A 12871-nucleotide genomic window follows, 5' to 3' on the forward strand; every position below is an offset into this window, starting at 1 on the left:
TTGCTTATGTTTTGTTGACCCTAGCAAGTCTCTTCTGCTTGTTGTTACCTAATTTGGAATGAAAATCATTCCAGGGGATTACCTTGTGAATATGATGAGAGAATGAGAGTGTGTGAAGCTGTAATCAAAGCTAAATGTGACTACTTTGGACAGTCTAAAATAGCTAACAAGAGTTGTTTAACACTTTTTTGTTTACTACATAATTCAATATGTGTTCTGTCATAGTTTGGATTGGTATTAATGTACAATGTTGAAAATAACAAAAATAAAGAAAAACCACTGAAGGAGAAGGTGTGTCCAAAATTTTGACTGGTAGTGAAAAGTAAATAAGGCAATTAATTTCTCAGCTTTGCTGTTTTTGGCCAGGACCTAATCAGTAGAGCATAAACTACCGGCAAATTTAAGTCATTTATTACATTTAATTTCTTTATAGTACATTTAAGACAAGAAAACATTGCTGAATTTCAGCTGAATTGCTGAAATGATAAAAACAACCCATGAGAGTATAGTTCATATACCAGCTGGATAATGGATAATGGATATACGATGTTATCAGTCTTACTCTGGCTACATGTCTGATACATACGGACACTCTGACAGTGGGCGAAGGGGTCGGCTTGGAAGAAGTCCAATTGGCTGAGAGGGTTTGTGTTGGTGAAGGAGTCTTCCTTCTCTGTCGCTCCGTCCTCGTCTTTGTTGATCTCCCCCTCCTCTGGGTCATCCTCTATGTCAGATCTGTCCATCTGTGACACAACATCGTTTGAAATGGTGGGTATTTAGTCCTACATTAAATTGGTTAACAGATTATGTAAAATTTCTCAAAATCAGTAAAGCTTCCATGATTTCAGTTCGAAAACAAAAAATAGTATAGTCAGGAAAATTGCAAAATTGGTGTTGTATGATAAGAAATTCACTGTGATGATGAAACTACCTTTGGTGAGCTGGTTTCACTGTTGTTTAATTCTTCTCTGGTATCTGCTAAATTGTTGCAGAAAGATGAGCCACTGGCCCTCTAACAGTCACCCACACAGACAGAAAGACAAATAGAGAGAGTGTTGTAACATGAGCAATACTTACAACTAATGTTCATTCACAGAAAAGAAAATACTACTTTATCAGTTGAATAACAGTGGTGACAACTATATTGTATTATACCTGACAGCTCTGTTTCTCACAATAAAAACTACAAATCCCCTGTCACGAGGGCAACAGTCTCAGCAGGGAAGCCCAGACTGTCCTGTCCCCAGCCACTTCTACCAGCTCATCTGGGGGAACAATGAGGGGTTCCCAGGTGAGTGAAGGAGCAGCAGCTCTACTCTGAGCTCCTCCCAGATATCTGAGCTCCTCACCCTATCTCTAAGGCTGAGCCCGGCCACCATGCAGAGCAAACTAATTTCAGCTGCTTGTATTTGCGATCTTGTTCTTTCCACCATTACCCAAAGCTTGTGACCATAGGTGAGGGTTGGGACATAGATTGGCTGGTAAATCTTCACCACAAGGTCTGACCGAACTCCTCCCACATCCATGTTTTTGCTTCCACGACCATGGCCATGCATCGTTTGGTCTGCCAGTAGCTGTCAGCTGCAGGACTCCTTCAACTGAGGATACTTTTCCGGTGTCCAGCAGCAGGTTCTGGGATTGCGCCCGCTTAGTTGGGAGTTGAAGACCATCCTGATGGAATCATCAACCAGATGTTCCCAGCAAACCCTCACTGTTCATTTAGGTCTGCCAGGTCTATTTGGCATACTTCCCCACCACCTGATCCAACTTGCCACCATGTGGTGGTCACCTGACAGCTCTGCTCCTCTCAGCTACAGATCTGCTGATACAACTACAAAGTCCTGCAACCTAAGGTGTCCTGATGGCAAGTGCACTTATGGACACCCTTTTGTTCAAACAAGGCATTCGTTATGGACATACTGTGACTAGCACAGAATAATAACTGAATAACTGAACACCACTCAGGTTCAGGTCAGTCTGGCCATTCCCAATCACACCCAGCCAGGTCACAATGTCATCGCTCAGGTGAGCATTGAAGTCCCCCAGCACAACAATGGAGTCCCCAGTAGGGGCATGTTCCAGCACCCGCCCCAAGGACAAAATGGTTGGGTACTCTGAACTGCCGTTTGGTGCATATGGACAAACAGTCAGGACCCTCCAAGGTCTTGTCTTGCCTTGGATCTTGTCTCCAAGGTGTCCTAACTAAAAACCTCCTGTTTTATTCTCAGAGAAGATCAAATGTTGTTTGTTTCAAAAATGTTTCAAAATTGTCACTGTGTATGGGACAGCTATGTAAAGACTTGTCTGTGAACTATACGACTGTCATAACAGGCAGGCATGGATCCTTTGCTGAGCTGAGGGTTTTTGTCTCAGATCTATGAAAGACAGACAATTTATGCAAAAGCCTTGCAGTATGCATTAGGCTTTAGTATGGGAACTTGTGCCCCATGTATTAAAAATCCAATCAGCAGAGGCCAATATCTTGACTTGTAGTCCATACTCCTTAGTATGGGTCAAAATTCAAGACACTGAATCTTGCACTTTGTATAATGCAATTTGATTGTGTACTTGATTAGACCCTCATTGTCTGGGAAATGCCAATGTCACATAGAGATCGCACACACCTGGTTCAAAGGTGCTTTAAGTATCATTCTGCATGATTACCGTTATTTACCATTATCAGGTCAGCATAGGCCGGCAGTGATTGGCTCCTTCCCCATGGCTTCATTGGAAGTGGATCATCTTCAGTGGTGTCTGCAGGAGATGTTGACTCCTCTAGCTGACTTTCTGCTGGAGTGACTGCACCTCCTGACAGGGAGCACAGAGTATGCTCCTCCTTCAATGAAAAGGAAAAGAGGAGTCACGAGGCAACAGAGATTTAAAATGATTTAACTTTCTCTAAACATAACACTTTTTATAAGTAACTGTCATCTCATCCCACTGAGCTAGCCTAAAAGATCAGGACCTTCACAATACGTCTTATGTTTTTAATGTGTTATCCTGAGATCATGAAACATGTAGGTGCAAGCCAAAACATGTTAATAAATTAAAAAAACATCACGAGCACCACATGACAATATTATTATTAGACCTATACCTATCCCTATCTCTCAAAATAAAGCAATAATTTCCTTGTGATTTCACAAAAATAAACTTGCTGATCATGGGGGCAGCTGTGGCCTAGAGGTTGTGATCGGAGGGTCACAGGTTCGATTCCCCCACCGGACGGGCAGGAAAAATTTGGGTGTGGTGGAGTGATTAATGTTTAAAATGCTCCCCCCCCTTCATTAGCCAGCCGATGTGCCCTTGAGCAAGGCACTTAACCCCCCAATATGCTCCCCGGGCGCTTGATGCTGCCCACTGCTCCTGTGTGTGTTTCACTGCATGTAATTTGCCGGGTGTTGCATGTGTGTGTTCAACTAAGGATGGGATAAATGCAGTAGTCAAATTCAGTATGTGTGTATGTAAAACTATATATACTGCCAATAAAAGTTGATTCTTCTTCTTAAAAAAAGAATTTCACCATTGGCTGTTTCCAGCTTTCACAGATAACACACTGAACTGAAAGAGTCCATGTGAACATAGGTATGAAGAATGACTTTCTCTGAATGTAAGCATCCTAATATTACTGTTATGTAATTTTTGTGTCATGACCGCGGACACACGTACAGTATGTAAACGTGCACGTGTTCTTGTACCTGCAGGATCTCTTCATAGGACTGTCTGATGGAGTCTTGCAAAGGCGTGTTCCTCTCGCCAGCCTCCTGCACCTTCTTCTTGGCCTGCTTCACCTCCTCTCTGAGCTTCCTCAGTCTCCATCTAGCTCTCGCAAGTTCTCTCTCGTACTCCTCCACCTGGATCTCCTTCTGCATCTCATCCGCCTGCAGGGACAGGATCTGGCGAGAAAAGGCAGCAGGCCAGTCCACTTTTAATTATTTTAAAGCACACGGTAAATAAACTGTTGGCCTATTAGCTCCAAAGATGGGAAGCCCTTCTGCACTTAAACTATCAAATTAATAAATAAACAAATTATTTTACTATTAATATAGAATAGTGCTAATGCTCATAAACTCATAAAGCTCATAAACTAATGAGCAAGATTGTTTCCGTAGAAAAAGATTCACCACTCACTGGTTTAATTAAAAGGCAAAGAGTACACTCAAACATCAAAATGATACAGAGGGGCACTTCTTCCTCAGTTAAACTAAACAGGTCATGCAATTTTGTTTTTTCAGTAATAACATGAATAATTAACCATGATTCCTTGTTGTAATTTGTGTTTTGACCATAGTTGGTACTTAGAAGATATAGGTGTTGCTTCATACTTTGGGAAAGTGAGCAAATGCCAGCGACATTCACACAGTGTGGTGTGGTGTTTTGTGCAAAGCTGTGGCAGATTATAAGATCGGAGCTAATTAAAAACTAATTAGGTGTCATAGTTTGACATCAGTTTCAGGCTCAGCACAAATTCATACAGCTCCATCATCTTCAAAGTTTTTAATTTTTGCAGTAGCTTATTTAATCAGTTGCCGTGTCATACAAAATAAAACTTAGCATAAACACAGTGTTTTATTGATTATGTATCATAATGGTTTATCATGTCAACATCCAAACACCAGTTCAGTTTCAGGCAGCTCAATAGAACCAGCATTTCTTAGGTGTAACTGGAGAGAGCCGGCAGCATGCGTATAAAAACCCTTAATTTTATTAATAAGGCTTTTATTGTCATTGTATTTGCAGTTATGTGTTGTGGAAAACTCGTTGATTTGCATGTTTCCCATACGCACATGAAATGTAGCTACTGTTGTATATACACCATTTACTAAGGAATTTCAATTTTCTGTCACAGTTTGTTAGGTTTAGGTACCAAAACTACTTGGTTATGTTTACATAACAAAACTACATAGTTACATTTAAGTACCATAACTAGTTTGTTAAATTTAGGCAATATAACTAAGGTTTAGGAAAGCATCATGGTCTGGGCTTAAAAGAGACCCTATTACAAGGTTACAAACATGTTACAAAGAGCTTTATGGAAGGAAGCCTTCAAGGCTAACATTCGCCAAGTGTTCATCAAGCCTTTCATTTTCTCCTTTCTCAATTTAATGTCGACAGCTTCTGGAATTCATCTGTGGTTAGATTAGATCCAAAGATTGCCATAATGCTATCCCATGTCATAGCTTATGCAGTGTTATAAAGGTAATAAGTAGTTAATGCATAACATCTCCTGCTGTGGTCCTGCTCGAAACTTACTGCGATTACTACTGTTCAGTCATAATCTATTTTAATTCTATCACTACTCTGCTGCAATTGATACGATTATTATTGTAATTAATACTGCTAGCATAATCACCATAATACCTTCTGTATACTTCATTGTCATTATCATTATCTACAGTTCCAACACTTCTGGTATTATTACTGCTGCTATGCATCTCTGCTTGTGTGCTCCTTCTCTCACCCCACCCCACCCTCACCTCTCTCTCTCTCTCTCTCTCTCTCGCTCTCTCTCTCTCTCTCTCTCTCAACCCAACCGGTCAAGGCAGATGGCCGCCCATCTTGAGCCGGGGTCTGCTCCGAGGTTTCTGCCTTCTAAAAGGCAGTTTTTCCTCACCACTGTCGCCAAGTGCTTGCTCAAGGGGGAATGTTGGGCTCTCTCTATTTACAATTTAATTAAAGAGTTTGGTTTAGACCTGCTCTAATTGGAAAGTGTCATGAGATAACCTTTGCTGTGAATTGGTGCTATATAAATAAACTCAACTGAACTGAATTGAACATTTAATTCATTATGCATGATGGGAAATATGTGACTTGCAATTCATCATATTAGTACAGTTACAGTTAATGCATTAGGAACATGTCTGATTATGAAATTATAAAAACAGCTGGTGTCAACTGGTGATATTAGAAGAGTTTATTATACTAATTTATTTTATTTATTTATTTATTTAGTTTATTATACTATATTATACTAATTGAATAAATGAGAATACAACATTAAGTAATCAATAGTGACAGGCTGTAACTATTCAGTTACTTAGGTGTATACCTATTGTATACTTTGTCTGGAAAGAGAAGGGGAACTGGTTACTAGCCAATTACACTTAACAACAATAACAATAGTCACAATAATTCAAGGTTACTGTCATAGTTAACGTTGCAGTTATGTTGTGTATGTATGAAATTGTAAGTTATTGTTTTTGTTACTGTAATCCCTAAAATCAATCCCTTGTATCAGTCAGACTCTACTTGGAGGCCCTCAATAAAGTGTGAGAAAGACCTAAATTGAATTGAATTTCCCTCGGGATCAATAAAGTATCTATCTATCTATCTCTATCTATAGTACTATGTAACCAGAAATCCTTCAGTGCAGCATCACAGATTGTCAAGAAGGAAGCATTATAAATATACCTGCACGAGTTCCAAAAGGTTATTTATTTCTAAATGTATACTGTATTTAATGAATTGAAGAATACTCTTGCTGTTTACAGTGAGTGAGATTATTACCTGTTGACTCTCTTCATAGCAGAGCTGTCTAATTGCTTTTATTTGCTGTACAAGCTTCTCCTTGTGTTTCTCTAATTTAACCAGAGTCTCCTCAAGCTCCTTGCGGTCCGACTGCTGCTCCTGAAGCTCAACGTTCTCCACTGCCACTGCATTTTCCAGCTCCTATAATCACACACACACACATACACACACACACACACACAGACATACAGGCCGCAAGAGTTTAAGATTGAGGAATGATTCAAAATCATCTGTAGAATGATAAAACACACACATAGAGATACAAACACACACACATTCATAGATGAAATGTGTCCTGTAATGTTTATAGGTAATCAAAACACAAACAACCAACTCCTCAAACATTAAAACAAGGTCTTGCCAAAGAAACGCTCATTGATATTAGAGAACATTGATATTAGTTTGTGTCCAGTGAACGAATTAGCCTAGACTAAGTGTTTTGTCCAGCTTAGTTTAAAGACTGGAAGCAGGAAGTCTCAGCTAGTTCCGTTCCAAAATAACTGGGAAATGTGCCGATGATATGTCTTGTATCTTCTATCTGTTTACCCTGCAAACTAGTCAGCCATCAATTCAAGAGTCAATTAAGAACTTATTTCAAAACAATAGCCAAATAGCAGGGCCATGCAAAACTGAGCTGCGTACCAACTCAGAACACACTGACTGCAAACTAAACAAACTAAAACTGACTTAAATAACATATCAGCTAAAAAACAAATACATACAATACAGTCTTCAGAATTCCAATTATAACAACCTGTCATGTTTGTCCTTTGTAATTTATGATGTTTGTTGCATGTATGTTTCTCTCTCTCTCTTTCATCCTCTCTGTCCTGTCTACCTCTTCTTCCCCCCTTTTACCCAGCCAACTATCAGCAGGATGGTTCTCCCTTGTGAGCTGGGTCCTGCTCAAGGTTTCTTCCTGTTAAAAGGGAGTTTTTCCTTGCCACTGTCTGCTTGCTTAGGGGTTCGGGCTCTGGGTCTCTGTAAAGCATCTAGAGACAATTTTGATTGTATAAGGTGCTAAATAAATAAATTGAAATTGAAATTGAAAGGGGAGCATCATATTTATTTCTCCCAGCTAGCACCCTCTATACTGAGATACAGTATGAGACGCAGGCTTGCTGTGTGTCAGTCAGTTTCTGGTGATTTGAGGACAGAATTTTTGTGAAAATTTCCCACCCTTCTTTTCACACTGATAACTCACAGTCATTTTTTTACAGTGATACTGTATCAAGGACAGTATGTTCATCTAAAGGAAACATCCAAATATCTAGTGAGCAACAAAATAGACTTAGGTGTTCAAATGATTAGTTAATTAGTTGATCAACAAAATATTATTAAGCAACAATTCTGATAATCAATGAATCATTTAAAAGGTGTTTTGAAGCTAAATCAAAGTCCACATTACTAGCTTATGAAATGCTATTATTCAGCCCATTCTCTATCCCAACACATTGCATATGGCAGCCTGGTCACTCTGTAGTTACTAAGTATGAGCAAGAACTCAAGTAGCAGTAGTCCAGCTAGCCAGTCCTACTTCCACTCCTAAGTCCTACCCATTCAGAGTACAGATATCAATTTGGTTTGTGGGACAAATACAGATACAGATAATGGTGCACTTGTTCATTCTTAGTAGTTCCTCCAGTGTCTTTTTGGAGGGTTGCAGCTCTAGTGTAGCAGCATAAAGCACAAGACAGTTCCAAGGCAGGAAGTGCCTGTGGTGTTTGGATGGGTCAAACAGAAGACTTTCCTCCAGGAGGCTGGGGTTCAAGCCCTGTGTATGACCAAATGGCAAAGCTGACTTGCTTGCAAGGTACGTAAAGGCCATGTTTGAATTTTGGAGAACAAATGATCTTTTTCGAGGCAAGCAGTTTTTCTGCCTACACCTAACCGAACAATTTCACAGCATTAACAACAGTTCAGTTTCTCAGCTCAAACAGAAGTCCGTCACATATTATCGGTAACTTGCATGTAAAAGTTTGCAGGGGGGAAGTAAAGCACTGTAATATGAAGCTCAGGACCACTGACCAACCTTTCATATGTAACAAGGTGAGAGGGAGAACATGTTGGACAATTTGCAGGTTTTCTCAGTCTTATTTCTAAGACAGCAGATTGATCTATAATGAGAATTATCAGTCACAGCTCTATTCTCTATGACATGAGATTTTAGGTCATGGGTTTGACTCATCCACTGACAGATTTGTGTGTCTTTACAGCTTCATGCAGTCTCAGACTAGCCTTACACCACCGTGACATCACATGAGAGCATCATGGGAAATGCAGTGAGTCCTAAACTGGAAATGCTATACATACAGAAACAAATGATTTATGCCCTGTGTGCATAATTTGAATTAAAGAACTCAAAAAAATGTGACACTAACATAAAACGCACTCATACACATGTATAAAAACACAGCACACAGAAAACACACACGCACACACACCAGCGCTAGATGCTGCGGTCTTCTTACTCTGATTTCAGCTGCCTTGGTGAGGACTCTCTCGTCTGTTTCCACGACGTCAGTGTCCCTGGGAGACGACCAGCAGAGAAAACAGGAGTGTTTAAGGAGGGAGGAGAGGGAGCGCTCATTCTTCCAGTCTGCCTTCCCTCCATCATGCCCTCCTTCCCATGATCCCTCTATTTTTTCCTGCTGCACTGCTGGCTCCTCCATTGTTGCCCTCACTAGCTGTCGCTACACTGCAGAGGAGGCGGAGCTGCTGCTGTGAACGTGTGTGTGTGTGTGTGTGTGTGTGTGTGTGTGATGACTGATGCATACAGGCGGAATGCACCAGTGAGAGAATGTAAAGAGACAGGTGGATGAATCAGAGTGAAAGCAGCAGAGTAGGCTTAGGGGAGAATTTATCTCCTCTCCTCTAGCCTCCTCCCTTCATGGCTTCCTCCTCCTGCCTTTTTCCCTCCTACCATCTCTAGTTCTCACATATCTCTCACCTCCTCCCCTATTTCCTCCTCCCCCCTCCATCACCGTCACTGGCCACTGCGGTATGCATCACTCCAAACACACCCATACACACACTGTATGACCAGGCCATTCATAAAAATCCCAGGGCGCAGAACAGCAGGAGTCTGCACAGGCAAATATTACCAATCCATCAATATTAATGAATAAAAAGTCAGGAATTAATTTATCATAAGGCTTATGATTTTACTACCATAACTATTTATTGCTGTATACAGTTATTATTAAAGTGTGACAGTTTTTATAGTGGTTTTAGAAAAGCAATTTGTTCACCAATCACTAATCACATGACCAAGTCAAATTAATGATGTGTGAAATCAACATCATTATTCATTTACACGTTGCCCCAAAAATCCTCCTCCGTCCATTCAAAATCACAATTGTCAGTTTGCGTTAAATGGGAGATGAACTTGATAAGGACAGCTGTTTGAATGTTGTCTCATTAAAGTGGTTGCTGCAGTCAAACAAGGTGTTCATTTGCAAAAACAGATCAAAGCCGTTCTTAAAGGGGCAGCTTGTAAAATATGACCAGAATTCAAAGATAGCTGTAAAAATATACATGCCTGCATATTACTAGAATAACTGTCAGTGTGCTGTTCACTATAGTCTTAGTTACTTTTGGCTGTAGCTAAAGCTGCTGTCAGGTAGCTGCTTCTCATTTCTGGTCTGGACCGTGACCTCAGATGATAGGGGTGCACATGGCTGGACACCAGACAGGGACCAGATACAGCCTCTGAGACTGGTGGACACTGGCTTGTTGACAGGAAATACAGTACACAGGGACTTTACAGCCATTTTACAGCTATTTATATTTTGATGACATTAATATCTGGAGTTTATTGCCACTCAGCGGTGTATACAAGCCAAACTAGTTAAAAAATAAAATGACATATTCAAATTGATGTACAAGTAAGATTAAATCTGACGAAAATACGGCTTTTGACACTTTTCATAGATTTCAATTAATTCCACCATATGCTGTATTTTGTTATCAATGTTTTTTTCAAAAAACTTTTGTATATATACCCCCATTTACGTTTTTCAGATCCCAATTGTCAAACCAATATTCCAGAAGCCAGATATATTCCATTACCAGCCATACAGCAAAGACAAGCAGCAAAATCTCACATCTGAAAGGCTGGAGCCAGCAGATGTTTCACTTTTTGCTTGAAAAATGACAACAAACGATTCAAAATTGTCGAATAATTTTCTCGCCAATGACAAAATGATGAAGCAACTAATTGGTCAGCTGTAAAATGTATGCACACAAAAAAATGACTGAGTCCGTTTTGTTCCATTTGAGTCTGAGCTTGACGGAGAGATCAATATCTCATGTACAGCTACTGCAGAGAAGAACCCAGTTAGTTACTGACAGGGAGCGAGGATGTCTTCATACGTCGACGATCTGAGCAATTAAACCAAATAAATTGATCTGAATCATGGAAGCAATAACTGATTTAAATGTTTTAATTTTAAATAAACACGACTCTTTAAAACGGACATTTGCATTGAATTGCAGGCCTGTGCAATTAATTCAGCGACTTGATCCACTGTTACTCCCACTGACGTGACTGATTTTCAGTGTAAATTGTAAGGCAAGCCCCGCCCATTAGCTGGCTGATGTGCCCTTGAGCAAGGCACTTAACTCCCCCCGTCAGCCCACTGCTCCTGTGTTTCACTGCATGTTGCATATGTGTGTTCAATACATAAAACAAAACATATACACACTAAATAAAGTCTGAAGTTGTTTTTTTTGCTGTTGCTGCCCAGCACATTCGCTATCAGCTGCCAATCTGATCTGACCTCCTTTCCTCCAAGGAGAGGTAGAGGAAGCGAGAGGGCCTCTGACATATAACCATATTATCACAGTTTATACATGTGCAGCGACATATACAGCCATTTCATACATTTCATCCAGTCTGTTCACACACTGGATTAAAAAGTCAGACTCTCCTTCGGACTCTGACATCTTTTACTCTGATTTAGCGCAGCGCTTTAAACATTTCCTCCAAATCACATTAATATCTTTTGTACTATTCAATCACTGTTTCAATTTTTTTGTAATTTTTCTCTATTGATGGATTATATATTATTTGATTTTAGAAGGTGCTGCTGCCCCCTCCCCCCTTTAAAAATACATGGAAAATTAGTTTTTTTTGTGACATTTTCCTTTAATATGAAAAAGCACATTGCCTTCTCTGTAAATGTTCTATTTTACCTATATATTATTCTGGCTGATGGGCACTCACAAATCACAATAAATGCCCAACTAGTTCTGAGGTCATTAGAAAGAACACTGACAAAGTTACATTTTTTATACTGTAAAATGTCCCACTCACTATGTATCTTTGCCACGATATAAAATAAAACAACAAACATTGCACTGTTTATGATTTATATGTGATGGGTCGAAGTTTGTCGCAACGTCAGTAAAATACAAAGTAGCCTACAAGAGATGTGAAATTTTGTGGCGTAATATGAATGAGCTGTAGGTTATATACTTAGTTAGCCTGGCCCAACACTGCAGTTAGAATGGGTGACGTTATGGCACACGCATTATAACGAAGGTTCGGGTCATTTGGCGCGCCTGAGCCACTCACAAGCCCGGGGCAGGGCCCGAGCTTCTACAGCCCAGCCTGAACCTTACTGTAACTGTTCTCTGCTTAAAGGACAGCCTCCATTTTAGCCGACGTTTTATTAGATGAAAAGTTACAAATCGTCTCACAACTGTGAAACAGAGAGACTTCGCGCGGATGCTGCTCGAAAAGACTTAATATTCCTGAAATTGCTCTAAAGGTAATTTTACCCTTCATCCTTCGGGTTTGCCGCTCTCGGTGTCCTCAGGCAGTCCAGGATAAAACGCATCATTACTGCGGTGCTGGCGGTCTCATTCTCCCCCTGTTCTACCGACGGGACTCGTGGGGCAGGCAGATTAACGAAGCATCCTTCAACACCCAGCCTTCACTGTGAAGTACAAACCGTAACCAAGGGGACTGGAGAGTCCGGGTTTAGCGGTGACAGAGCGCTGTTGTTACACTGACAGTTCTAAACGACGAAAAGGACTTCCTGTTCAGCCTTTCAGCGTAAGACCGGGGATGCTTATGTAATTATAACCAGTGACGGCTGGTGCTGAAAGTGATTGGATGGGTTAACAAATCAGTTATAGCCATAGAACTGTAAGTCAAAGTAAAAGTAATATTCTCATTCTCTCTCTCTCCATGTATATATTTATTTATATATATTTATATACGTACGTGTATACTTGCGCACACGCGCACCGTTTTGACAATTTTTTTCTTCATAGGACATTGAAGAAAACGGATTATTAAGAAGATGATCCACCTCATTCATGTCAGCGCCCGCCA

The 12871-nt window shown here is 40.3% G+C and overlaps 1 protein-coding gene across 6 annotated transcripts in view; it reads right to left on the bottom strand.

The window, feature by feature from the left end:
• Positions 1-12605, bottom strand: part of LOC124069826 — a 24749-nt gene extending 12144 nt beyond the window's left edge. For 4 of the 6 annotated variants that reach the window (XM_046409293.1, XM_046409290.1, XM_046409291.1 and 1 more), the window contains exons 1-7: positions 12313-12605; positions 8973-9057; positions 6508-6669; positions 3699-3896; positions 2675-2836; positions 932-1012; positions 587-743 (exon numbers count right to left, since the gene is read on the bottom strand). In XM_046409293.1, the coding sequence (XP_046265249.1) occupies positions 587-743; positions 932-1012; positions 2675-2836; positions 3699-3896; positions 6508-6669; positions 8973-9057; positions 12313-12374 (907 nt within the window). In that variant the 5' untranslated portion in view covers positions 12375-12605. The remainder of the gene's footprint in view (positions 1-586; positions 744-931; positions 1013-2674; positions 2837-3698; positions 3897-6507; positions 6670-8972; positions 9058-12312) is intronic. The other 2 variants (XM_046409294.1, XM_046409295.1) reach the window with 2 other exon arrangements.
• Positions 12606-12871: the final 266 nt, after the last annotated feature.

The sequence above is a fragment of the Scatophagus argus genome, chromosome 13 (genome assembly GCF_020382885.2).
Source record: "Scatophagus argus isolate fScaArg1 chromosome 13, fScaArg1.pri, whole genome shotgun sequence".
Taxonomy (NCBI): Eukaryota; Metazoa; Chordata; class Actinopteri; family Scatophagidae; genus Scatophagus; species Scatophagus argus.